A 27044-nucleotide genomic window follows, 5' to 3' on the forward strand; every position below is an offset into this window, starting at 1 on the left:
GCTGTCTTCCGGCGCCGGTACCGGGATGCCCCACATCGGCACTTTCTCCTCCGGTCGTTTCATCCGGAGCGAGGCGGCATACTTGTGTTGCCTTGCCATGTTTGCCCTATTGTCTTTTCAACGACAAACTCATGCAGCGACCGTAGATTTACACAATTCAGTCTTTGTCTCTCTGACTCATCGAAGAATCTAGGGATTGCCGTCCACCCGCGAGATCAACATTGGTCTAGGTCCTGACACAAATGCTTAGAAACGGGGCCCTACGGAGTACATGCAGCTCACCATGTCCTTCTCGCCGTCCATTTCCATCCGTCTCGCCCACACGCAGGGTAATTAGGTTTACATCCTAGAAACTTGTACACAGCAGTGAGATCATCCTCCGAAAGTCCCTTTCATCGAACAATGTTTCAACCCGCAAAACTCCACATTACTCAAATCCTCGCCTGTTTCGATTTCCAAATCTCAACCCCCCACCCACCCACGAACCCCGAAACACATGAAGCCAGCAAGAAACAAAAACCGGAGAATCGTCGGAGAGGCGCACGTGGCTGGCTCATATGATTTACACATACAATAAGCATGTATTTCGGGTGTCCAAGCTGGACATTCAAATTTCGTCCAAAATCCATCCCTCATAAGGTACCTGCCTACCTTAGGTAGCACGCTATGACTTCTTTCCTCAATCCTCGGCCCGAGCTCTCGTCTCAAAAGCTGCAGCAAAAAGCAACGTTATTTTCACCCAGTCTCTACGTACCGGGCACGTATCCATTCAGCAGGGCCCTCGCTTTCTTCCTTGCTTTCTTCTTCATCTGAACCATTCGACGCGCTTGCACATAGTTTGCAAGTAATGGCTTTCCCCCCTCGGCTTGCACCTTCCTAACCACGAAATGAAGCCTGAACATCTAATCCCCTTCTAAAACGTCTTCTAGTGCCAAAAGCGTCTCTGAACTAATAATCAAGATTATGAGTTTATCAAACGGTGTTTCTAGCTTCGGTCATGGACCTCACCCAATCTCCCCCCTCCCGCTACTTTCCCAAATAAGGAAACAGAGCCCAAGATGTGAATAAAAGTGCCGAGACAAGACAACATACCTAGTAGGGGGGCCTAACACAAACGCCCACCACGAACGGGTTTCAAGCCTCCACCTCACGCGCCAATCCCAACTTTACAAGAACCAGTGGGCGGGCTGACTCTGTGGCTCCGTGGCTGATCACCCAAATGGTATTCCCCCGCGGGAAATTTCACTCAAGGCGGGAAGGGGTGAAAGAGGTCTCAACGGAACACAACCTTCCCGAAGCCACCCTTTCCCCTCCTTGGAAAGCGCAAACACACCATGGTTTATTTCCAGAGAGTACGGAGTACGGAGTAGGCAGGGAAGACTTTGACATCATGCCATCCCGCGCGTGCTAGAGACCCAACGACAACACCATAGCCATATCAATGATACCATCCCTTTGCGCACAGTCCCCTCTCTCTCTGCCTGCCGCTTCCCTCTCCCCCTCCCTCTGACCAGCCTTTCCATATACGCGGTACGAAAGCACAAACCCCCCATTCACGCACATCGTCCATCTATCCGTACCACGGTATCCAACATCAAGGACGGCACTAACGTAGTGTGAAAAAAAATTGCCCCCGCCCCCTCTCTCCCGTAAACGTTTTTCCAACGAATGTTTGTAGCAATGATTGAAGCAAGGGACCAGACTAGAGAGGAAGAATCAGGGAAGGACAAGACCAAAAAAAAAAGATCCGAGCGGCTCGCCATGACAACAAAGTGACCCCAGGGTTCATCCCATCATAATTCAACCACACTGACAACTTCAAAGTGCCAAGACGTCCAAACTCTTCCGTCAAAGTTCAATCCCGTTCCAAGTCTCCGGGGCCCCTTCAAAGTTCTGGAATCAATGTTCCAAAACGAAAATGGGCTGCTTGCCTTATCCTGCGTATCACTACGTCTGGTAATGAACTTCAGGTACCCTGTTATCAAGGAAAATCCAGACCTCGGCACTCCGTTCCAGAACATGCAATCCATATCACCACTATTCCCTGCTACGCCAGCCTACGCAGTAACCGCCTGTTTCGTTTCAAATGGCCCTATAACGACCACCATATTACTGTAATCCAAACCTCGGAACATCCGACGAAGGAAGGGAAGGAGGGGGTCCGACCGTTAGTAGGGCTTAAAGCTAGTTGGCTATCAGCCAGGTTCCTGGGTCAAGTCAGACTCTTGTCAGAGGCTCAGAGCCACGTTGACTGTTCACATAATCCGTATTCCTTAGGTACTACGTTTCCTACTCTACTCGATAGTGTACCAACCTTCACTCCGCAGTCATGATCTAGACGATCCATCAATCTGGTTCGAGACTCGTCCACTGTGCCGGTTGAGTGCTTATCATGCCCGTCAGAGTGACTGACACTTGGCACCTAGTCCCCCCTTCATGCGTGCCGTGCTCACAGTAGGTAACACTGCATCCCCTCCCTTTCTGTGACACAAGGTGCATGTCACCAACGCAGCCCATCACTCCCTCGTGGCCATGCACCCACCACATGGGGAATCACTGGAGAGTTTGAGCGGACGTCGATTCTTTATGATTTCTTTTTTTTTTAGTTGAATTGGCCTATTCTGTTGACGCTTTGCGCGTGAGTGCCTCCTCCCTTCTCCCACTTGACGATGCTACCCTATGCAACTCCTTGCTTCCCCCCCCCCCCCTTTTTAGGTAAAAGATCTGCCATCTCTCTAGACCTTTCTCTCCTCCAACGTATCCGTAATACTGAGTCAAATGTGACAGGCGGAAAGGGCGGTTAAAGGCCCTGATTCCTCTCCGACTACCACATTACCCCTTCCCCCCGGCCCCCATATGCTTCTTCTAACAGTGACTCCCAGCTCTAATACAATTACCCCAGAAAAGGTCGCTTTGGAAGAATTTTGTTGAGATAGGAAATAATAGACACTATGGAATTTCGGCAGTATACAGATTGAATGGGGGTATAAGAAACAGTGCTGTTTTCTAAGTTCATTATGCAGGTGTTGTTGTTTGCAATCTTGCTGCCTGTGTCTAACGGGCGTTTGGTAAGATTTGCGATTCGAGAGCATCGGGTCCGAGCATGGTCGAAAGGAATGGTGAGCGCTATGCCGGTCCTCGACGGACCTTATTCCAAAAGCGCTTCATGACGCCTCGGTCGTTGGCCTGAGCGTTTTCCTGGTCCATGGCCGCGAACTGACGTTCTATGCTCTCCTTTGACGACGCATCTCGGACGTACGTCGACGTCGGAAATTCGTCTCGTAGGCCGTTCGATTGGGATTTCCTGGGCGGTAATGGCTTCTGTTGCCAGCCGTACATTTGATCTTCGTGGGCTCGGAGGTCGGGTCGGGTGAGGGTCATGCGCAGTGTCATTTCTCTCGCCTCTGCCGGCATCCGTGCGTATTCCGTTGATGGTTTGGGTGAATGAAGCTGATCATTCTTGATGGGCGGCGGCCGAAGCGCTGTCATCTCCACTGTATGGGGTGTCTTGGGAGAATCCGAATCAAGGGATCCATCATCGCTGAAGATCGACGACCGATCGTCGGCGAGAAAGGTGCGGAGATTTTCTGACTCGTCCACCAACGCTGCCCTAGATTGTCGATGTTTCAATGGCTTGACGTCCTTGCTAGGCTTGGTGGTGATCATGGCTTCTTTTGAAGGAAACCCGAACTCGATGGCTTCGTCAAACTTTTGAGGGGAGGCCAGATATACTCGCAGCTTCAGCCGGGCCTCGGGATCTTGGTAGTGTGCAGCCTCCGGATCAAAGGCAGCTACAGTGTCCTGGGGACTATGCTTTGGTGAAATCAGAGACAGCGCCCGTGATCTTCGCCGGCCGTGTCCCGGAGAGCTTGTCTGAGGGCTGACTGGAGAACTCGAAAACAATGGGGTCGTGGGATGGCTTGCGCCGGCGGGTGTCGTACCGGGGCGGTTGGTGGAGAGCGAGTTGCGGCCGAACGGTATCTTTGATATGGACAGGTGCCTACGAAACGACGGCCTGCGCTGTTTCGAGTTGGCTGGTAGATCCTCTCGCAAATTGGCATGGTAATCGTCGAGATGTAAACGCAGGTCTAGGTCGTCATCCTCCTCCAACCAACGGAAGCTGTCGTAAAAGGAGTCCCGCTTCTTCTGAGCTTCAAGGGGCTTCTTCTCTTCCGACTTGGGCATTTGTTTCCTCGTATCCTGGCTCGGCCGCCGAGACTCCATCGTCGAAGGTCTCACCGATAGAGTCGGACTCCACAACTCGTCTTGAACAATTAGGCTAGAGGCTCGTCTTCGAACTTTGTAGATGGCCTCATCAGCCGGGTCAAGGATGATGTCGTGTCTCCGGTTTCGAGAAGCAACAATCTGCTCTTCGGTAGTCAAGTGCCTCTTCCGAATCTTGTCGGGCAGTCGTACGTAGACGGAGGAGCTCGTCGAAGCGCGGAAGTTGGCACGTCGGGAAGGCCGTCTCTTGACACGGTCGGACACTTGGTCGGATGCAAGTCTGGCTTGACGTTCTTTACGGCGCTGCTTTAATGTCTTTGGTGTGGGTGCGGTGTCTGGACGATCAAAGTAGATGTCGATATGTGTGGATGGCGGAGTAGGGGCCGGAGCAAGACTGGCAAAGTGAAGACGTTCGAGGGAACTAAAGTACTGAAGAAGGATTTAGTAAGAGTTGTGAGTGAGATGAGGAAGAAAAAAAAGATACAAAGGCGTGGTCGGGAATGTAGATGGGGGCAAGAATGGAATTGAGAAACAAGGAGGGTATGTAGTGTCTTAATGCAGGAACGAGCAGAGGGAGGGAGACGTCGTGTTTCCTCCACTTGCACTACTAAAAGTAGAGTATGGAGTATGGGACTGGAGCCAGAGACTGTGCTCGTCCGCACCGCACCGCACCTATGTCGTGTTGCGTCGTGTTGCGTCGTGTTGCGGTGGTGCTTATGAGCGGGACCTGCATTGCATCTGCTGAGGTGCATGACGGATGGAGCAGCTGCCGTACCATACTGAGGACAGGATGTACGAAGGTACAGAGACACGCAGACACAGGAAGGAATCACTTTGGAATGGACATTGGCTGGCCTGGAGCGGGTGCGATACCGCAGTCATCAAGCTGCAGTACCCATAGGCAGAGATACTTTGAGAGAGAGAGGAGCACTTGCTCGAATCAACTTTGAACGCCATCCCAATACATCGAGATCAGCGACGCTCGAACTCAATTCAGCCCCCCGGCCTTCAAGGGACAAGCTCGGGGTTCTGGGATTGGGATTGCTTCTACAGGCAATCTAGGAATAGCCCGGGAGCTGACCCATGACTTTGGACGCAAAGCTCCAAACCGTCAATTGAGACAGGAGGGGCGGCTGGGTGCCAGGGGGGGAGAAGACCGGAAGGCAAAGACAAGTACGTAGGAGGGAGCTATGGCGGTAGTTCCTTGACTTGCGTGGGAGAGTGAGTGAGGGAAAGTGAGGGAGAGAGCGTGAGAGAGTCCGTGATGCATGTCAAGTCAGGTCAGTGCATCAGCACCATGCTCAGCGTCAGTGCGGATGCATGTGCCGTGCGTGCATAGTGACTATTCTCAAGGAGAGACGACAGACAAGACGACGCAGACACGGACGGCACACGCCATGCGGGAATAGCTCTAGAGTCCACGCCGCACCAAGTTCACCAAGAGCATTTGCGGCTTAGCTCGCTTGTCCGTTCAGCCAGCGGCACCACTTGGTGGCCCGGGTGGGTTCCATAGAATGTGGGAATTGGGATGTGCTGCCGACCAAAAGAGATAGGCCCGCCGTTGCAAATATGAGTAATGATGGGTGAGGAGGGAGTCCGAGGAGGATCGGGGGTTTGGACTGAGTGGACGAACGAGGGAATGGGGAGAGACATGACGGATGGTTGGGCCCAGTTTCTGCACTCGAGTGAGACATGTCGTTCGGGCTTGGGTTGCACGACGGCACGGGAACTGTTCATGGCTGAACTGGCAGGCCGGGGTACGTTGTGTGTGTGAAAGCGAGAGTGAGTGTAAGAGTGAGAGAGAGACATGAGAGAGACACGCCTCATGTTGTGCTGATAGTGCAATATCGAACTGTGCAGCACGTATGGGGGGAAGGCAAGCCGAATGAGACCCGACGGTGTAAAGACCAGACTTGACGAGCAACGAGTGATGAGATGATGAGATTGGACGACTTGGTCTTGTTGTTGATGATGGTGTTGTTGATGTTGTGATGACAATACACTCAACAACACGATGCGATTCGTCATATGCGAGTTCGTGAACGACTGCCGCCGCGTCGGTCTGCATCGTGGCCTGCGCCCCCAATCCCCTCATCTTCAGCTATGTGCGGAAGGGGAGAACGCTCTCTTCAGCGGTTGGCAGCTATGCATATGCATGAGCATGAACGCAGATATGGACAGAAGAGGGGACCTTGTGCCACCCGCGCCTATGCCTTGTGCCTGACGCCAATGCTGACTGGCCGCCCCCCCCCCCCCCCGAGCGAATGAAGGTGATATTGGGAGCCGAGTGCATGAGGGTGTGGGGACGAAAATGCGAGTTGGGGGCAGAGAGAGATTGAAGAACGAGATGTGCTGGGTGTTGGTTGGACGGAAAGGTGATGATTGTGAGCTGCTTCCCGGGGGAGAGGGCCCGAAGCAGGCTGTTCTTTTCTCGGGTGCATGTCTCAGTGGACAGTTCACTTTCACTCTCGCTCTCCTCACTCACTCTCACTCGCTGTAAGTGTATCCTCTCCGCGGCGCCGATGCTGCAGTTGGGCAACGACTCGGCGAGCCAACCTGCATCGATGGGTACCTGAACGGCCCCCCAGCCGCGAGTCCCCGCTGCAGCTATACGGCGGAACTCGGGCGGCTGTGGTTGGCGAGGTGAAGGTACCCTGGACTTGGGTCGGAGACTCATTGGAGGAGACGAATAGCTCTGTCCAGGGTCGGTCTGGACCTTTCCAGCCAGCTAGCCAGCAGAAGAGCGAGCGGTGATGAGTGTGAGGTCAGACGGGCAGACAAAACTCTCGTCTCTCATCCTCATCCTCATCTCATTTCACTCCCTCGACTCGAACGCTCAGGAATCCGAAAAGAAGGCGGAGAGAAGGCGCCTCGACTCGCCTCGCCTCGCCCTCGTCTCCTTGTGACCGGCCGAGCGCACTTTCATCCGTGTCCCTGACAACTCTCCCTACTGCAGTCTGTGCCTCTATTTCTGCCCAGGGCTGGGCCAAATGGCCACGGGAAATACGCCCGTGCAGAGCAGAACAGGGCCGAGGACGAGAAAGAAACAAAATGAAGTGGAATAAAACAAAAACGGGCGCCGTAGTTCCGTCCTCAAATTTGAAGAGATGGCGTGTCTCTCGGCTCAAACTTCCTCGGCTGGGGGGAGGGGGGCTGGCTAGCTGGCTGCGCTAAGTAAAGCAACGAGAGACTCGGCACTTGCGAATAAAGGAATGCTGCCCATTGGGACGGCACATGGGAATGGCAGATATTTGGGGTTGATAGAAAAGTGCTCGAGCGAGGAGCCGTAAAGAGAAAGAGACAAAGTGCAAAGGCGGACAATTAGGAACGAAATAATCAGAAATAGAGAGCACCAGAGAAGACAAAGCGAAGTCTCCGTTGGGGATAAATCAGGTCCACAAAGAAAGGGGAAAACAAGATCACACAAATAAAATGTCTTTGCTCACCTTTCGCTGAATAGCTTCCGGCAACGCCTCGAATTCTTGCTTCGTCATCTGCGCCCCAAAGGGCCCTGACGATGAAGGCGACACCGGCGGAGGCGGCACAGTAATTGTTGCTGATCCGGTGGTATTGACCTTTGCCGGCTTCACAGCCATCGTCGCCGAGTTTGCGGCAGACACCGTCGTCGCCGTGGTCTTCTTGCTGCCGCTGCTGTTGCTCTTCTCGTGACTTTTGCCGCTCCTCAGTGTCGACGTCGTCGAGTTGGCGGTCGCGGTCGCGGTAGAGCCAGTGCCAGAGCGGGAACCCGACTCGGAGCTCGTCCGGGGAAAGTGAAAGTGCTGGTGGCTCCTCGACGAGTCGGGCCGCAAGTAGAGGTTATGATATGACGATGACGAAGGGGACTGTTTATGCTGTTGCTGGCTCTGTTGCTGTTGCTGCTGGTTGTGCTGGAGCAAACGCAGATCGGGCGAGCTGTACCCGTCGAGTCCGTGATGCAAATAGTTCCAGAGGCCGTGAGACCGGTCCACGCTATCTTCGCTGGTCCGTCCACCGGCCGCCGTCCCCGCTGTTGCTACTGCTGTCTTCTTGCCATTGCTCTTAGCGGCGTTGTTGTCACCTCCCCCAATGCTGAGGAAGCTGTTGGTAATGGTCGTTGGCGCCATTGTCGCCGTTGTCGTGGTGGCTGTCGATACCGATGTCGTTGTAAAAGTCAAATTTGTTGCTGTTGTCGTTGTCGAAGACGAAAAGCTCGAGCGTGCGGAAGAGTAAAACGAAGTATTATTACGGATACTATTGGAAATAATGTCGGTGCTGGTGCTTCTGGTGGTTCTTGTTGATGAAAGATCTCTGTCGATCTCGTTCTCGTCGATCGGAAAGTGCGCAATGGGAACAGAAGAAGGAGACGAGTTATTAGACGAGCAAAGGATAAACTCGTCCGCGTCCGTATCCGTGTCGTCAAGGAAACTTATGAGCTCATGCTGGTCCACGCTGGCAACGCTCCCCATGTCCTTATCCATCGTTGCCGCCGCCCAGGGACGAGGGCGGTGCTGGCATAACTTGTCCTCCTCCATCTCCCCTGGTCCAAACCTACCAGTCGATGGTGACAATCGTGATGGGTCCCACGGCAGCGCACCCATCACGCCAGGTACGCGCGCCGGGGCAGTGAGAGCAATGCCAGCAAAGGCCTTCATTCGTCCACTTGCCCGCTCTTCTTGCTCTGCCCAGGACCTGGACGAGGAGGTCGTCGATGACATCCACAAACTTTCCCCCAATCGCCTTGGATCCTGCTGGCTAATCCCCAGCAGCGCAGTCATGGTTGCTACACTTTGTACTCCGCTGTGAGGCACCAAGTCACCAAGGTCCAACGAGATACTGCCGGATCTGGTATTGAGCTGACCTCACAAAGTCCGGGAGTCCCTGCCAGCTGATGGGGGCCTTGTGCCTGTGCCTGGGATGCGTGAAGAGGGTCTTCCTCTTCCTGTTGGTTCCGGATCCACTGGGTGAAGAGGGAACCAGGGAGCAGGGGAACATGCAGCCGAACGGCGAATAGAGTGGTAGCGTAAAGGTAAGGTAAGAAAAAAGTATGGCTCAATCCACCAGCAGGGCTCCAGAGTCTGAGAGCTCAAGAGTCCAAAAAGAGGGTCGCTCTAAGGAACCGGGGTGAAACTCTCGAGAATGGTAGTGATAATGTTGATCACCAACACATTCGGGCATGACTTTGCAATAAAGGAAACATGAAGCATTGCCAACTCGGAGGGCCTAGGAAGGGTCATCCTGTATTTAGGTGTCAATAGCACACATCGAGGACTTCGGCCAGACAGACACAGAGAGATTTGAGGTGTGACCTACATCATATATCTCGTATCCCAATGGTTGCTGCTGACCCGGAACGCCCGTCTCTTGGTTGACGAGACAAGGCCAGCACAGCAAATGAGCTTACAAGAGCTGCATGTAGCGAATTTCACAAGCGCTTCGCGAAGCACACCAAACGCAATTTTAGCAGCAACCGGAAAATCTTCAGCGGTTCTGCAGCTTGTCGAGACGGCAGCCAGTCCAAGAAAGTAAAATGCCTCGAGAGGGAGGGCTGCGTCGGTTTGTCATACGTTCGGGCTGTAGCACAACATTTCCGCTCCTCTGCATGTCTCGCCGTCCCGTGTCCCGAAGCAGTCAAGACCGTCGGTTCGTCAAGCTTTCACAATCATACTATTGTACTGTGATAGACAGCGTGACGGCTTCATCTCCTTACCCCGAGACTTTTTTTTATGGTGTGGTTGCACATGGATGCGGCGCCCGCAGATTGCCAGCCCTCCATCTCACTCTTGCAGGAACACACTCTACTGTGGTAGTCTCGGTCTCTGTCGAGTAACGGAAGCAAAACCAAACCACACATCCATCTCGTGAGTCTGTGCTACCTCGTCACTCTGCCCCCCTGCTTGTGTGCCTGAACATCATCATCCACCCCCGAATTTCACATCGTCCCATGTTCAGCCCCAATGTCGTGTCGCGGAGTCCAGCCAAACCTTTTCCTATCTACCTCTTCCGCGACGTTAAGTTCAGACGGTCTTCTCTCGCATTCATCCTAGGAACTCTCTTTCTTTGATGGGGCAAATTGTAACCCTGTCAACACGGTACAGATAGACTCGCTGGAAAGTTACATTCACGAGAAATGTCGGGAGTCTCGAGAACGGGATTATGCCACCATCGGCGGCCCTGTTGTTTCCCTGCTGACGGGCGATCATTGGGCAAGGTCGTTTAGTCAGTCGACAGAGCCTTATCAGCATGAACACATAAAGGCAGAGCTCCACGGGACAGCAAAGAAATATGGAATGAGAGAAAAGCATTGTGTATTTTTGTTTCACGGTTTCACCGACGTCGCGGAGGGGACAACCTTGGTTTGCGTAGCGGGAGCACTGATCAGAACCTGAACCTCAGCCCCTTTACGACTAGCTCGAACTTCGGGAAGCACAGAAAGTTTTTGCTTTTTCCTTCTTCCACTCTCGCATCTCTTTCCCTGTCGTGAGATTACGAAACCGGAGAAAAAAACACACAGCAGAAAGCCTGTAATTTATTCGAGGCAAGCCTTGCGCGACGTTGGACGCTTGAGCTAGTAAAGATGAGGAGGACCTTAGGGGAAAAGCCAAGACCAGCCGCACTGCACACTACATGAGGCTACGGACGTATGAAGGCAAGCTCTCGAGTGTCCGAGATGAACCGTCAGCAGAGGGCATTCTCGTGGCTTTCCGTCCAACAAGGCTGCGTGGCTACTTGAATCTAGACTTCTAGCCTTCTGTCTCGATTATCGCGGCCCCCACACTACGAGCCGTTGAATGGCTGTGCCCCCTTGCCGTGTTTGGTCACAAATGTCGTAGTCAGCTTCCAGATGCTTGCCTTTTCATCAGCAACACCCGACGGGCCAACGGCCGCCGCTCAGGTAGGTATATTATGTCCTAAGGACATTAAGTGATTGTCAGCTATGAGCGCTTACGGAATTCATGCTCGACGCGAATGTGCCAGTAGGCATTGCGCGTTGCCGTTATAGAGCCCGCATGATATGGAGTGATGTGACGAGGTCCGTAAAGAAAAAGGGGAGCAACTAAGCAAGAAAGCAACCCTACTCCCTGGGGAGGGTTCCTCCGGGAAATACGGACGCAATGAAACCTTCCCTTTCTCTCCTGTGTACCGATCGGCACCTCATTTTGGGGCTCTGAGGTCACAGTCACACCGACACGCCGGGCACAACTCCACGAGGGGAGGAGCCATACGGGTACAGGGGAATAGAGAACTAGAGTCTGGAGGGATACAAAACTTGCAAGATGCAGTACGCGCCAAAAGGATGTGCGCCCCTCATTCCACCATCCGACGGAATTCGGCACTTCAGCAACGGTGGCAGAGACTCGAGAGAGGTCATGACGACGCCAGTCTTGCCCTTGAACAAGCAATTATACGGGGAGACCTTCGACAGGCTCTATCCGTACGATAGTTTGCATTGCCGGTGCAACCCCATCCGTGAGTCGCTTGGCTCTTCCGCCTGTGCGATCCCCCGATTCCACTTTTCCCGTCAACAGAACACCTCCATTCTGGCTCATGAATCGTCCCTTCTTTTTTTGCCTTTTCTGCCTTTCGTCCCGCCGTTGAGTATTGACTCAAGGGGCTTTTTGAGACGAAATAGGATAGCTATATCGCAGATCTTATGGCTCTGGCTCATCCCAAACAGGACATGGCCAGCAGGCTCAGCAGCAAACCGGATGAACCGTTGAAAAGCCCCACGCATAAGGTGAAAGTGGGAATATACCAAATGGGATAGCATAAAGTTGCTGGAGCCCACTGGTATGCAACTTTGAACCGCGAACCCTTCGCAATCAAGGAGACAAAGAAGAACTCCACGCCCATTACGACGCCGATCCCCGAAACAGTGGAGGCCCGTGATTCGCTTTTATGCAGCTACGAGCATCTCCTCGCGTTCCAGCAGTCTGGAAACAAGACTTATCTCGAGTATCGTCAATCTTTGCACATCACCGTCATCGGTGTAAAACCCTACTGTGCTTTCCACGATCCTAGCAGTTGAAGATGAACAGAGAAGGTTCAGGGTTGTCGAGAGCTAAATTTGGAGGATTTCTTACAGCAAATGTCGAGCAGGTTTTCTCTTCGTTGAAACACCAATTTACAACCCGGCCCCGGGGCTCACAAAGGCCACGCACGACTCGGATTGTGAAGATTGGCGGGGCCCCTCGGCCGAGAACGAGTCAACGTCACCCTGTGCATCATCAATTTGACTCCTTTTTCTTCCCGTTTTTGGAAGTCTTTTTCTTCCCTTGCCTGCAGCCATGGCCCCCGTACGAGTACGGAATCATATGCTTTCTCCGTATATCGTCTCTCGGGTCCATCCTTTGACAAACACGTTGTCGCTTCGTCCATGATCACGAAACACACACAAAAAAATCAAAACATCGCTTTATTCCTCGCCCATGTTTCCGCGCGCAAGAGGGAGCCGAAAGACCCGATGGGGCCCCGTTGCTATCCTCATCCTAGCTCTGTTCTTCCTCCCAGGCTCCTCCACAGCGCTAGACCCCCAGAGAATCGCGGGACCTATTCGCTTCCTGGGTTCTCCGTTTCAGCATCTAATTGTCGATAATTTGGGTTACTAGGTTGTTCGTAGGTCATCATCGAACGGAGCCTCATCTCTCCATGGCTGGCCTCCATCAGTCCCTGCAGAAATTCTTAGCGTGAAGGAGGAACGAGAGGCGAGTCTGGACCTTGGCGACGAAAGCAACGCTTGACCGCTTTCGTGATCGAAGCCTGTCTGTTCATCAACTGTTGATACAACGACAGAAGAACTGACAGAGATTCGCAATGTCCACACCGCAGGTTCGGCATCTTCCAGAATACCCACTGATGATCATGTCAACTCATCTGATCGATTGGCACTCGATTCGAAGAGAAACGATTCCCCTTCCCCCCTCGTTGCCCACCCGTTCCGCTATTTTCTCCAACTTCGGGTCTCCCGCACCGACGGTATGCCCGAGGGGAGGGCCTCACCGCATGCCTCGCTTGTCGACGAAGCCCGAAAAAACAAGCAAACATGCCCTCGCTGGCAAAGCAGGGTTCTTCAAGCAGGGTCTTCGGCACAAGTTGAATGATATCCTACTTTACTGGTCCCAGGGTGGTCGAGGGAAGGGGGGTTCCCTCGGTGTGTGCGCCTGTCTGACAGTCTGTACCGGCGGGCCTTTCGAAACCTGGCAAACTGCTTCTTTCTACGCGGCTTCTTCCCTGCCTATAAACGTGTGTTTCTTTGCTTCTTCGCACCTGCTACGCGCATGCGGCATGTTTCGCGACTCTGACGGAAAAGCAACTGCGCAACGGGTCTATTCTTCACCGCCTACTCTCATTTTCAACGTGAGCTGCTCCCTCGAAGTTTGTCCTGTGGGTTCGTCCGTACGAGTGAAAATCCGCGTGGTACGAGATTGTCGCCATTCCACACGAAGTTCTTTGCCATGCTGCCTCGACGCGGAATAAGACATGTACACGGAAGTAATTAGCGCTTGAGTCGCACATATCTCTATTCTCTTTACGAATATTGTACTCCGTACTCTCCCGTTCCTTTTGGGAAAGAAAGCAATCAATGGCGAGTCATTGTGATGTCTGGTCGTACGAGGGCTTGAGCGCAGCTTCAGCCTTTTTCTTCAAACTAAGCTTCTCTCCGTTCCTAAAAGGGGCATCGTTCGTTCGAAAAAGGCAATTGGTCCCCTTTCCTGTGGATTCGGAACATCGAAGTCAAAAAAAAGTGTCCGGTGGTCAGATGGATTGAAAATGTAGTAACCGAGGGGAGTCTGAGGAGGAGGTGAAGTTATCGACGAAACTGAGTCAAGTTTCTATGTGGCTTGTCGTCTTCCCCGTTGTCAAAGCCACTGCCACTCTCCAACGAAAACGTTCGGGATCTTTTCTGCTTCCCTCCTCTTTCTTAGCTCGCCGCCACGCGCCGATATTGCCTTCTTCGTCTTCCAAGATGCATGCGACTGGTCCATTTCGCTCAACGGCCGAGTTCCCGCCTAAAATATTGCAGCCAGAGAGAAGTCTAGAAACTAACAAAAGATCCAATGACCGTGGTTCTCGGCAGATCAGCAAGAAAATAAGATTCGCTGCGCTCGATTGTGCTCACAATGCTAAAGTCCCAGAACGGTGAGCGTGCATGTTCGTGCCAAACTCCATCCCACGAGCATAGTACTTTGTGCAATGGCCCTCTACCGTACCCATCGCCACTATGAACAGAGCTGGGGGCTTCCAGAACTATGCCAATGCAACGTCGCTAAAGGAAAAAAGAACACGATGAGTGAAGACGGAGAAAAGCCAATCTTAACCTCATCTCAGCTAACACCCCCGCCTTTTCTCATAGCCTCCGGGAATGTTACATCAGACATGGAACACAAATCTTTTGTTTGGGAGGGGGGGACCGTTGGCGAACCATGGAAACCAATCTTCTGGGAAACGAGAAGACGGAAATAAACGTCAGGTGAGTGGGAAAAGTCCCGAGAGAAACCTCATTTCGTATATCCCTCCTCCAGGCTCCTTCACTGTCCACGGGTGCGAGTCCAGGGGGGGGGGGGTGGCAATCCACGCGCCGCGACTAGACGTTACTATCCGTAGGACAACCCGGCCTACCAACAAAATTGCATTATTACTCCGTTCACTTTGAATCTGATTCTGCGCCCTTGTAGGATGGAAGAGGAGCTGCACGTCATTCGTTGACGTTGTCTTGGTATGTCTCTCAGTCTGTCACCGTGTGGGCTGTTCTTGCGTGTTTGGAATGCAGCAGGAGAGGGGGTGACATGCCAGGAGGCTGTTTCACGCAAGCAGCAAACAAATCGAAGGTGTCTACTAGAATATTGAGAGAAAACTTCATTCTGCGGGGGTGTAGTAGAAGGTCTCAAGACATGAGAAACTCGCGATACACTAAAGTAGTTACGTAGTACTACTCCTCGAACATGACTGTTATCTCTTCCGCTGCTCCCTTCCTTCCTTGAGAAATATCTCTGAATAAAAGAGAGATAGTTTCCAGGCTGCCGTACCCGTCTTTCCTGCTCTTCTACCCATCTGATATGAAGTCGCAACACTTTACCCCTCTTTCATCACACCGATTGCCCATCATGGCAATGAGGCTGCAGGACAAACCAACAGCATATGCTTGACGTCCTATTAGGAAATCTCACCTTGGCAGCCTTCAGCCGCCAAACAACAGCTTAGACTGAGAGGGTGTGAGGCCCCTGACAAGCAAACATCAATCTTGCCCTTCTCTCTCCAGACACTGTGTCCGGCTCAGTTCAGATCGTCCTTCAGGAGCGCATGATATGACTGTCATCGTACCGGGCCGTTCCTTTCTACACAATAGCAAAACTTCCGTATGGAACGATATCAAGGTTTCACAACATGAGACTATCAGATCAGCTCTGGGCACTCTGCTCTTTATATATATATAGACGTATGAGATGGTTGAAACCTCTCCCATCAGAAAACTTTTCACCTCTCCATGGTCATTATAGCACTGCCCAGCCATCAACATCCGTCTCTCGTCACACACGGTGATCACACTGGCCTTACATAAGCCTATACGCGGTCTGCAACCAATCGCCGGCTTCTTTGTAACCACAACCAACAGTGGCAGTCACCAGCCATGCAGTTGAAGACCAGAACGGCCATTGGGTCTGGTGCCGGGATTTGATACGTTGTATGAACAAGGAAAGGAACGCCTCAATCCCGCCAAGCTGTGGACAAGGGCCCTCATCCGTATCCCGCGTATGCCACCTCTTTCCCACTCATAAGATGTCGTAGCAGAGCTGATAGATACTCTAGATGACCGTCATGTCCATAGTTTCGGAAGTTATATTGAGCCGACTCGCAGAGTCTGGACCGGACTCAACCAATGTGTCGGGACGCCCCATCCAGAAAATCGGTTGGTTGGGTCTCGGGAAGAGAGTCGACAGGGTCGTAGTACTCGTACACCTTGTTTTCCTTGTCACGGCCCGTCACTGCAGGTGCCACATACGTTGATATACCCGTCTTGCGGTCGTATGATCTATGAGTGCTTGCCAAGCGCTTGCCACCGCCTCCAGGGAGATCCACTACAAACTGCGGCATCACGAAACCAGCAATCGAACCCCTGATCTTGGACTCCAAGTCGAGAATCGTTTGCAGAGGCGTTCGCAAGTGCTCCACCATCTTGACCATATCACACTGATAGACATAGTACTAGTCCCGTCAGTCCTGCACAACAGGCATCTCAGGGAGGGGGTTACCTTACCGGGAGTATGTTATTATTCGCCAACTTGCGGATGAGCATTGACATGGTGCCTGCATCATCGTTGACCCCGCGGAGTAGCACGGTCTGGTTTCGTACCACGACCCCGGCTTCGAAGAGCTTCTGGCTAGCTTCCTCACTGACCCAGGAAATCTCATTGGGGTGGTTGAAGTGGGTGTGCAGCGCCACCGCCTTGCCAGCCCTCCTTGCCTTGTTGGACACCGAGACAAGGGCATCTACCCAAGTATCGTTGGGATCAAGAATGCGAGTCGGGCAAACGGCAAGTCCCTTTGAGGCAAACCGGAAGCGACGTATGTTGGGCATCGAGATCAGTCTGTCACCAATCAGTTCGATTTGGTGAGGCGCCAAGTAATACGAGTCGCCTCCAGAGACTACAATGTCCTGTAGATCCGGTGTATTCTCGATGTACTGGAACACCTTCTCCCATCTGGCAAGGATGGGCTTGAACGAATGCTTGTCGACGGTTTCGGTGTTGGCTCCTACTGCGTAGGAGCGAGTGCAAAACATGCAGTATGTCGGACAGACGGACACGGCTTCGGAGAGATTGATGTTAGCCAATACATCAAGGAGGGTCGTGCTTGGCATATGTCTGTTGGTAGAGCTTACGGAGAAACAAAGCCTTATCTGGGTACCGATGGACCAGACCAGGGACTGGTGAATCGGCCTCTTCGTGCAGAGAATCAAGTGTCAGCCGCGGATGATCCGGTACCATCGATGACTGAGTCGGGATGAACTGGCGAAAGATGGGATCGTTGCGAGGGTCAGTCCAGTCGATACGACTGAGAACATACGGGCTGTGGCAACTCGAATTAGCACCTCCGCCTGATATCGACTAATATTCAACCCACGTAAGCCGAACAGACATGGTTGCCTTCTTGATTCCTGCGAGGACGTCGTTGACAAGCTCGTTCCGAGGCTCCATTTCACTGCTGGAACCACGGACAGGGATGTAATCGGGCAAGGTCGCATCAAGAAAGCCTCGCAGCTTCGGAAGTCTTTCGACCATGTTTCTACTCTGAACATGGGGGCGGTGTCAGAATGCAATAGGAAACTCAATTGAGGAGGGAGAGACCTGTCAACTTACGCTCCAACGATAACTCAGGAAGTCCTCTGTGGATATATCTTGCCACCATGGGATCCTGCGCCAGAACTCGTCTCGTCTGCCTCGGTCTGATGTTGATACGTCTTCAACATGATCGTGGTACATTGGTTCTTCGATAACCGTTTCAGAGGCCGCGGCTTGAGCTGCCTGCAAACGAGATGGAGTGGCAATCCAGCGAGCTCCTTGGCCACGCTGTGTTGCCTGGATAAAGCGAGCCGCTGCCCGAACCGGTATACACAACGACAACATTATTGTGTTAAAGTTTTCCTAGTCTTGGGGGCACGTTGGGCAGCCAAAGCCCCAGGGAACGGTCGCCGTTCCGTGGGCGTTGCGGAAATATTCGGCCGTGCCTAACAGCAAGCCGTAACGAGACGGTTGAAATGACCTAGGCTTGGCCAATATGCGGGTTATCACTGCCAGCGTCTTGTCGTATGACTACGGTCAGCACGAGAGGTTGTGGAATAGTGCGTTGGTGGAAGTTCGATGCAGCGAGTCGGAACTGACAGATGGAAAAAGGTGTTGTAATCATCAGATAAGAAATCTCTGAGAGATATCCCGATGCAGGACGGGACGAGGGAGGGGGAGGTAGTGGAGGTGTTGGCATATTTCACTCCTGCAAGAACTGTCTCGACATATGGCCAGATTGGAAAGAACAGAGGGCGTTTCGATCTACCGCCGTCCATAACCGTTGGTGAACAACCAACAGTGTGGCAGGGGGCGGAAGGCAAACACCAAGATCAGCCTTCAGCAAACAGGTTACACGGAGAATTTTCCTTCAACGGAATGGGTATCTACCAGCTCAACGGAAAGTCACGGCCAGGTCCTCCTTCTTTTGATGAACTTCCTGTTCAGCCAACTAAAGGCGACTCGGAAGGTAGGTACTGTACCCAGGAGTAAGCAGACTGTTTGCTATGACTTCTCGGAAAGCGCAACACAACCTCGTCTTGTGTAACCTTCCTCTACTTCGCCATAACTCGGGGTATCTTTTACTAACGGTTTTACTTCCGATGACTAGGAAGTTGCTACGCAGGGTGGCAGTCTAGCTGTGCGTTCAGTCACAGTAGCTCGAGGCATGATGGCGGCAACCCCTTACTACTCTTCCCCGCGGCGCTTGAGGCGAGAGGTACCACCACAACCTTGCATTATTGCCACGTCTCGCGCAAGTGATATGCCCATGAAATCACGCCTATACACGCATTCATCTGCGCAATATCCAAATCGAGCTGCATTTGCATATATCCTGGCTTGGTCCACTCTCCCTCATCGTCAAACGCTGACTTCCTATTAGCTACCGAGTGTCTGGTCACACATGCTAGTCCTTTGTCTAGCATCTCACCTCCGAGAAAAATCCCTCGAGAGCCAGCGGTTGGCGCCCTAGAAACTCTCCACAAACCCAAGACAATGCAGTGCCGGCTGAGCTGCTGTTGTTGCACACCGACTTCCGTATATCATGCACTCGAAACGAATGTCCTGGCCAAGTACACCATGCTATGATACTGGCCTTTGTCTAACAGCATGAGTCCAGTTACATTGTATGGGATATACCAACTACCTCTCTCAACGAGTCAAGGCTAGGTCTCCTGTGATACTTCTAAACTACAACAAACGTTCGGTTGGACCAGGTGTGGGCCCTTGCCTGGGCTTCCCGCTGATCTAACCTTGGAGTTGCCGGACTTACGCCAACAGCAAATTGCATTCCCAAGCTTGGTCTGAGTGAAATCAGGTGGAAAGTGTCCGGGGATTGCCCGTAGCTGTGTTGGTTTACAGCTTACAAAGAAAGAGATGGCACGGCTGAACATAGTGTTAAAGAAGCCCGTTACCCTTGATCCAACCCTCATGAAGCTTATGTGCCAGACTGGTGTATCTACTGTTGTCGTCTCTCTCTGAAGAACAGGAGGGGAAAAAAACAGAAAAGAACCATCAGATATTATCAAGTACCTACCACAGCCATGGCCGTGTCTAGACCAAGTCAGCTCGATCAGCGTACAGCATCAGTGTCTCAGGTAGCGGCCGGTCCAAACATGGATGTCGAGGAAACCACACGCTCCAGGGCGTGTGGCATGCCGTCACTCCGCCATAAAACAGGCATAGGGCATGTTCATGGTCCCCTCAGCTCTCCTCCTTGTTTCTTCTAGCGGACCTGACTGACCTGACTTACGTCCCTTTGAGCAGATTGCCGTCGCTGCGACCCGTTTCTCACTCCAGCCCCGTTGCCATAACCCGACGCCCGACGTTGCCCCAGACTCAGCAGCCTTCGACGGTACATCATGCCTCTAACGACCAGGTCAAGGTGCTATCAAGAGAGCCCGTAGACGGTGGATGGAGGGCTTGGTCCGTTCTTGTAGGATCAACGGCGTTTATGATCCCGACGTTCGGTCTAATGACGACCGTGGGCATCTTTCAGGTGTATTGGAAGGAAAACCAGCTTGCTCCGTGGTCTAACACGGACATATCCTGGATTATATCCATCTTTGGGTTTCTATCTGTTCTACTCTGCGGCCCCTTTGGCATACTGTTCGACACGTTCGGGCCCCGATGGCTCGTGACCCCCGCAACAATTGTGTACAGCGCGGCCTTCCTGGGCGTCGCCTTCAGCAGTCAATACTGGCAATTCATGGTCTGCTTCTGTGCTGCCGGTATAAGTGCAGGTAGGTTCTTTGTCCATCTCGGGCAAAGCGTAACTGTCAAGAATTATCCTAACGTTACGGACGTAGCGGCTTTGACCACCACTGCGCTAGCCGTTATTAATCATTGGTTCGACGACAAGAAGGGACTGGCCATGGGCATTTGCACCATGGGTGGAGGACTGGGTGGGGTGATCTTCTCCGTGGTGCTTCGGTTCACCACGAAGAACTTCGAGTGGACGACGGCAAGCCTCATCCACTTTGCCATAATTTGCGCCTTTTTATCCCTCGGGTGCGCCTTGACGAGGCCCAGAGTACTCAAGGCTCGCAAAGGAAAGATGTGGGACTTTGCCTGCTTCAGGCGTTGGAAGTTTGTCCTCTTCACCTTCAGCGTATGCGGTATGGCAGCTGTACCACACCAACTTTATCAAGTATCAGTAGCCCTAATGCAATGTGATGGCAGGCTTCGAGTTGGTGCTGTTCGTAGCGTGGGGTCTCCTGCCCACGTATGCCAGAATAGTCAAGCTCGGCGATGTATTCTACTTGATCCTTGTCTTCAGTGTGTAAGTTCACCACCCCCTTTAATCGCCGTGGAATCTCAGGGCCGGCGCTTGGTTCTTCAGCTTATGCTTTCTCAGGGGGTCTTCCTTCGGCAGGATTGTTCCTGGATATTTCACCGATAAAATAGGCCCCTTCAATGTGACTATACTCATGACAATATTCACAGAGGCGGTCATGCTTGTGTTGTGGCTAGCGTTCGGAGACACATCCGCGCCTACGCTCTATGCCGTGGCCTTTTGTCTTGGATTCGGTACCGGTAGCTTTGTGTCGACGGCTGCTACATGTCTCGGACGACTCTGCGACCCGCAAGACAGTGGCACATACATCGGCTGCTGCTATGCTGTTGTGAGTCTGGCAACCTTGGTCGGCAACCCAGCCAGTCAGGCTGTCCTAGGAGACGGTGAGGGCAGCCGCCCTCGCTTGATGATTGTCTTTCTTGCGATAGTCCTCGCAATGGCGCTTGCGAGTTGCTGCTTTGTCCGGTGGTTGTGTACGAAACGCAGCTGGAAATGGTTGGCAAAGGTGTGATTCGAAAAAAAATTGTTGACACCAAACAACCGACCACGAGCACGAGGGCCGAAAATTCCTTTCTTATTTATAACTGGGGTCGGCAAGGATCTCCTCAGACTGACGATGGAGGATGACTGGGTAGACCGGCAGTCTTGGCTATCCCGGTGAGGCACTGTTCCAACGTGGTTGGCTGACGACAGCGTTGACTATCTGGCTCAAGGAGCGCCTCATGCAGCCCTCGTCGAAAATGACTTGCAGGATCGGACCAAAGGTTGCAGGACGATGACCGCCCAACGCAAAGCGGTTACGAGATCGTATGATAACAGAAGAGTGAAGCTGGTCAGAGCCAACGGAATGACATACACCGCAACTTGAACTGTTTTGGGACGCTTTCATGTTTTACTCCCTTAGTAACCTTGATTTCATATACTTACTTACCTTATTTGACCCAAGGGGTTTAGCCAAACTTTCACACCATAGGAATGTGTCCTCGAATCATGTTCGCGCAATGGCTTGATAGTACATTAGGCCCAAGCATGGCGGCCTCCCCTGCTTGTCATCGACTTACCCGGCTGGCAACGGCACAGTGCCTTTCTTGACATACTTACCGTGATGACCAGTTCGCCTACATGGGTCGAAGATCTGAATATGCAAGTTATCAGACGTGCGTATCTACAATCCCACGGGGAAAGTGTCCGGAATATCCGCCACGCCTTCCAAGGCCAAGGAGACATTGTACAACCAACGGGGCTCGACGGGCCAAGACCGGGTATAAGCCAGCTTACCCCGTTTTTTCACAGTTTGACAACTTGAAAACTATCATTAGGGACTTTGTGAGCGTCGTGGATGAGTGCGGCGAGGAGTCGAATTGGCTGTAGGTGGTTGAGGCTGCTGGTCGATACAAAGGGTAAGATTTCCAGTGGAACGGGTGGATTCCATTACAGTATAGAACGTCCTACTGCGCAAATCACTTGTGAGTCCAACTAAAACCGAAACTGTAGCTCGAGGTCCAACTAGGAGCCGTTGGGGAGTCCCGTCGCCATGGCTCTTGGAACGAGCCTTGACCAGTCGTGGTCTGCCATGGAGACCGCGAGACGAGGTCCGCATCAAGAAATCCGGTAAAATCAGACTCACAACCACTGAAAGTTATCCAAAGGGAAGTTAACGCGACTACAGATTTAGACTAAAGTAAGACTAAGGTACGCTTCACCAACAACCGGGGTTTGAGTAAGACTATCGAAAAGATTCGGCCAGTCGCGGAAAATGTGTCCCGCCTTTGAGGTGAATAGGGTGGGAAAGAAGGATTTTGTGAGGGCATGGGAAGACCCAGGGGTGGCAGACTAGTGAGTGAACCCAGTCGCGGACACGGGGTTTTCCGTTGTTGACTTGAGGAGTCCATGCCGGAGTCGGCAGCCTTGGACAATGAAAGTACAGATAGGTTTCGAAGACGTCAACGCCGACTCCTATCTGCCGTTGCCATTCCTGGGCATTTTTCCCAAAAAGAAAGCAGATCGTCACTGCTACGTTCCCGTTCGGGCGCTTATTCCCATGCCCGCTGCGCCGCGAGCTTGCGAGGTGGGACATACGACCCATCCGTTCTCCGGACGCTGTGTGACATTGTACGACGTGGCAACTTGTGGGGGATCAATGGGCGAGACAAAGGTCATATATTCGTACCGTCGATAGGCCCCCGTATGAAGGCAGAATTTGCACTTCGTCGCTTACATCACAACGAAGTGGACCGCCGAGAAGGCTACTGGCCGTCAGTTGATGCTCCATTGAGATAACACTGGGCCGGCTTGGAATAGGAAGTTCGGTGAGCGGTCCGAGTCATTGTTGTAGGTATGTCTTGCACCAAAAAAGAGCCCTCGGTGGGATGATACATAGGGGGGGCCTGGCTCGAGATTGGGATTGACGAAAGGAACACAGGGGCGCGAGGCGTTCGGACGAGACCAGATCCGCGAGACGCGGTTCCTCTGCAAACGGCCAAGCCACACCCGTTGGGATGGAAAGAAAAGCAATCCCAGGGCTTTGCACCGGCTCGATTTCTTGATCCTGCCAGGGCGGTGGTTTCGGCGCGGCCCGTTAGTCCAAGTTTTTGGGGAGGGGGAAACGACGTGATCGACTGTCTTTGTTATTCTGGATCAGAAATGTCACGATCGAGAAACTAGTCAAAACCTTAAACAGCGGTCGACGTTTTTGACTCTGACGCTCCGTCATGACATTTCTGATTCTATTTGGGATAATTGTGTAAGGGAGAGCGCCACTTTGCTATACCGAATCCGCTTCGATATGGAGACCGGGTGTCCAAGCTCGAAGACATGCGGCATTCCGCCCTCTGGGCCCCCCCTTGGAAAGTGGACAAATACCTGTTGCTTATCTCGCGTGCCAAGGCGAGATGAATGTCTGATTTGAAGTGTAAACTTACAAGGGGGGCAGAAGAGCCGAGACGGTGACGCAGAGGTTAACGGATCGGGAAGACCTGGTCGAAGCCCCTATTGTGAATATTGAGATGTGAGCACCACAAAGGCCCGGGGAAGATCTCGGAGGGTCCTCGGTGTGCTCTCCCGTCCACGAAGATGGGACACGTTTTCTTGGTCTCACTACGTGCTCACCGTCAGACTGCGTCCTGCAGGCCAGAGACATCAGATCAGGTCGGCGGGCGGGCGCCGACGTGACATCTCGAGCATCGTAGCGCGACTTCTGTAGTCTAGCCCCGGAGATCATAGTCATTGTTTCGGCCGTAAGGGCCCTGGAGAAGTTCGAGAGTGTTGTAATAGCGTTCAAGGGTGGTCGACAGCTAGACCAAAACCATCTTGACCGAGGGAGGAGACAAACAAGGCCCGAGAAAGCCCTGTGGGGGTCGCTCAGCTGCCACGTTCAGGTCGCTACGAACCGCGGCATTTATACACGGATGTTTCACTGGGTAGCTGTTTATGGACACATTCGCGTGTGAGGATAGCTACATATAGTATGCCTCCTCCGTCACCAATCGCGGCTAGAGGCTCTGCAACAATGTGTAGGAAGGGCCATTGCCATGCTCGAGTGCCTTTGCCGAAACATGTTTCTCCGCCTTGTTGGACTGTTTCCTTCCGTTTACTTGTCTCTGTCAGAAAAGATCTTTTATGAGTCGCCGGGATGTATGTGGAGGATGCTACTGGCACAAAGGAACGCAGCTATATTGGTCTGCATTCCCCGAGATGGATGCCAATTACGTCCTAAGTTCAAACCAACCTATCCGGCAGGCGACAATGCTAGCGCAATACGACCGAAATCCTGTTCCTCTCCTCGGGGTACATGAAAGAAAGTAATCACGATGCTCGTCACTTATGGTATCTTAGCACACGCGTTGGAGGCATGCCCCCTGAAGTGCTCTCTGTTGTGTGCCTGGGTTCCGCCACCACCCAAGGCGGCCAAAATGAGGGGTTCGAACTCAACCATCCAATACACATGAGGAGCACCAGCTGGATCTTCTGCAAAGTCATCATTAGAATCTGGAGGTGTGCGTTACCACCCCTGTCATGCCGCCTATCACATTCATGGCACTTGTCGGCTCGGCGAGCCTTGTCACGGCGCCCTCCTCATCGCTGGCCGTACCCCCGATTCTCTCGACAGGATAGGAGAAGAGCTAGAAATGCCATAATTGAACTGTCCCGTCCTCAGCACCCTTATGTCCCTTGGACACGACTCTTATCAGTGAAGCTGAATGAAAAGGAAACAGTGAAGGATCTTCTTCAGAGGGGTCACTTCTCCGCTAAACCGGTCTGCTGGGCGACAGCAAGGATCACGTTCCCTCCCGAAGCTCTTTCCCTTTCGCAAAAATTCCGAGACTCTGTCTCTCGAATATGTTCTGGGTGTGTTACACATGGTCCCGAGTCCCTGGGTAAGGCCCGTGGGAGGTTTGGCTTCGTTTGTGAACCTTCAACCTCAGGAGGTAAGAAGCCTCCGAGTTAAATAAACAGGGCTTTCGGACCACGACCTATCTGAAGTTGACTTCTTGTGCATCGTAGCCTCCAGTCGTTTCTCGTCGTTATAGAAGTTGGCCAACGCTGCATTTACACTACCACGTAGCACCTGGGAACTACGTAGAACGCCTCCTTCTATCCGCATAGCCCGGGCTTTCACAATACCGGTACTCCTTTGGCATTATATCCGCTGCATATAGTCGCTAGGTAGTCTCGGGTGTAAGCAGTGCCGTATGTACCTTTCGTGATACTGGACATTTGTGTACTTTATGGCAATGCTTTGATGACCGCTCACCCAACCGCCTGAAAGGCAGTTGCTTCTCTGACTCTTAGCATTCTGCCCTGATTCAAACACACTAGAGCCATGCTTCGGCCTTGTTTAGCTACTTCTTTAACATATTTCACATGTTTCGTCAGCAGCCAGAGGAGGTATCTCATATAATATACGAATACGGAGCTTTCACTAGGTCATACATGGGTTCCTGCTCGAGTAAGGCCTGCCCGACTCTCCGCTAGCCCCCTTCAAAGACCTCCTCAGGCTGAGAATGACACTTGCCAAACGAGTATCCAGGCACCTCTTTAGCTTTCCCATACCCTGAAACGGCTCCCCTACAACTAAACTACTTGCTTCTTTCGCGCCCCGAAATTGCGCTTCCACATTCCCTTTATATTCCTCAACCCAGATTCTCAGGATGCTAAATCGGATTCTTCGGGTTCCAAAAGAGTTCCTCTACTGTAATCATCAAACCAGAACCTCGGATCGTTGGGGTAGATTCTCAAACTCTTATACCAGAGTACTGTCAGTCAAACCTTCACTATAACCGAATGCTACTCCTTAAACTCGCCAACAGTGTCCTCAAGCGCAGTCATGACCTATGATACGGTGATTCAGCAGTAGGTAGAGCGCTACCTTCGACGTGGTAATTGGAGACACTGACACTCTGACGGGGCAATTGCAAAGGATTTAGGCTGCGCCAGTCGGACTGCCACTTTCAGATGTACGTAGGTGACGGATCTCAGAGTAAGCATCGGCTTCCAATCCCTATACACACCTGTGAGATGCATCACAGTACTGCTACAACGACTAGCTGCCCGTCGACCGTCTGCGAATGTCGATCTTCCTTGAGTTCACAGGCTCCAAGTACCAAGAGAACCGGGCTGACGGTCACGCAAAGCCTGTATTGGGCACATTATCAACTCAGTAGTCAATGCAGGTGGATGATGAGCTATGGAAGTTTATTTCCAGGCTATGGAACTCAACTTCGCCACGAAGTCACCATGAAGAAAGATACTATCAATCTACTGGAGATGCTCGTGGGTTGTCTACGCTTAGGACTCAGTCGAACCCTACGACAAGCTGCATCGTGGCACTATAAGCGGCACTGTAGAGGACATTAAGATTTGAGACAACTGAATATAGTTCAGTGAGCGTCTACTTGACGTTGTCAGAGTTCAAAGATCCCCTTCTTCCCCTGAAACGTACTCTGGCCCGGGATATTAACCACCTAGCCTCGGCCCGGGGGGAAGCCTTACGAGCCCCCCACAAACGACCACCAGTACTATGCAAACAACCCCCGATTGTATTGCATGGTCCCTGATGGCGACTGGCTTTTGTGAACTATCCCTGGTTCTCATAGCGAATGCAAGGCAGACAATGCCTCTTCCGGCTTTGGAATACAAATTTCCTCAAATGCAGTACAAACCCCAAACTCTCCCCCCTGCGATATCCTCAGAGAAACCATCACCACCCCTAATCGACGGCAACAAACAGACACCACATGTTCGACGATATAACATCATCAAAAAGA

At 52.3% G+C, this 27044-nt stretch overlaps 8 protein-coding genes across 8 annotated transcripts; 3 read left to right on the plus strand and 5 right to left on the minus strand.

Moving 5' to 3' along the window:
• Window positions 1-3126: 3126 nt before the first annotated feature.
• On the minus strand, window positions 3127-4957 carry CCOS01_07989 (mucin; the record flags this gene model as incomplete). The annotated part of the gene is made up of 2 exons (XM_060456151.1): window positions 3127-4653; window positions 4892-4957. 2 exons carry the CDS (start codon window positions 4955-4957, stop codon window positions 3127-3129), a joined length of 1593 nt encoding a protein of 530 aa, XP_060314043.1.
• A 1410-nt stretch (window positions 4958-6367) lies between these two features.
• CCOS01_07990 (uncharacterized protein) lies at window positions 6368-6901 on the minus strand (the record flags this gene model as incomplete). The annotated part of the gene is made up of 1 exon (XM_060456152.1): window positions 6368-6901. The coding sequence occupies one exon, from the start codon at window positions 6899-6901 to the stop codon at window positions 6368-6370; it is 534 nt and encodes a 177-aa protein (XP_060314044.1).
• Window positions 6902-7643: 742 nt separating this feature from the next.
• Window positions 7644-9195, minus strand: CCOS01_07991 (uncharacterized protein; the record flags this gene model as incomplete). The annotated part of the gene is made up of 2 exons (XM_060456153.1): window positions 7644-8892; window positions 9062-9195. 2 exons carry the CDS (start codon window positions 9193-9195, stop codon window positions 7644-7646), a joined length of 1383 nt encoding a protein of 460 aa, XP_060314045.1.
• Window positions 9196-16071: 6876 nt separating this feature from the next.
• On the minus strand, window positions 16072-17825 carry CCOS01_07992 (L-lysine 2,3-aminomutase; the record flags this gene model as incomplete). The annotated part of the gene is made up of 5 exons (XM_060456154.1): window positions 16072-16389; window positions 16457-17007; window positions 17081-17268; window positions 17323-17489; window positions 17559-17825. 5 exons carry the CDS (start codon window positions 17823-17825, stop codon window positions 16072-16074), a joined length of 1491 nt encoding a protein of 496 aa, XP_060314046.1.
• A 1700-nt stretch (window positions 17826-19525) lies between these two features.
• Window positions 19526-21557, plus strand: CCOS01_07993 (uncharacterized protein; the record flags this gene model as incomplete). Its single annotated transcript, XM_060456155.1, has 6 exons — window positions 19526-19629; window positions 19749-20224; window positions 20291-20599; window positions 20664-20763; window positions 20839-21106; window positions 21414-21557. 6 exons carry the CDS (start codon window positions 19526-19528, stop codon window positions 21555-21557), a joined length of 1401 nt encoding a protein of 466 aa, XP_060314047.1.
• A 326-nt stretch (window positions 21558-21883) lies between these two features.
• Window positions 21884-22084, plus strand: CCOS01_07994 (uncharacterized protein; the record flags this gene model as incomplete). Its single annotated transcript, XM_060456156.1, has 1 exon — window positions 21884-22084. One exon carries the CDS (start codon window positions 21884-21886, stop codon window positions 22082-22084), a length of 201 nt encoding a protein of 66 aa, XP_060314048.1.
• Window positions 22085-23695: 1611 nt separating this feature from the next.
• On the minus strand, window positions 23696-24004 carry CCOS01_07995 (uncharacterized protein; the record flags this gene model as incomplete). The annotated part of the gene is made up of 1 exon (XM_060456157.1): window positions 23696-24004. The coding sequence occupies one exon, from the start codon at window positions 24002-24004 to the stop codon at window positions 23696-23698; it is 309 nt and encodes a 102-aa protein (XP_060314049.1).
• A 564-nt stretch (window positions 24005-24568) lies between these two features.
• CCOS01_07996 (uncharacterized protein) lies at window positions 24569-25225 on the plus strand (the record flags this gene model as incomplete). Its single annotated transcript, XM_060456158.1, has 1 exon — window positions 24569-25225. One exon carries the CDS (start codon window positions 24569-24571, stop codon window positions 25223-25225), a length of 657 nt encoding a protein of 218 aa, XP_060314050.1.
• Window positions 25226-27044: the final 1819 nt, after the last annotated feature.

The sequence above is a fragment of the Colletotrichum costaricense genome (genome assembly GCF_030867565.1).
Source record: "Colletotrichum costaricense strain IMI 309622 chromosome Unknown Scaffold_7.1, whole genome shotgun sequence".
Classification (NCBI taxonomy): Eukaryota; Fungi; Ascomycota; class Sordariomycetes; order Glomerellales; family Glomerellaceae; genus Colletotrichum; species Colletotrichum costaricense.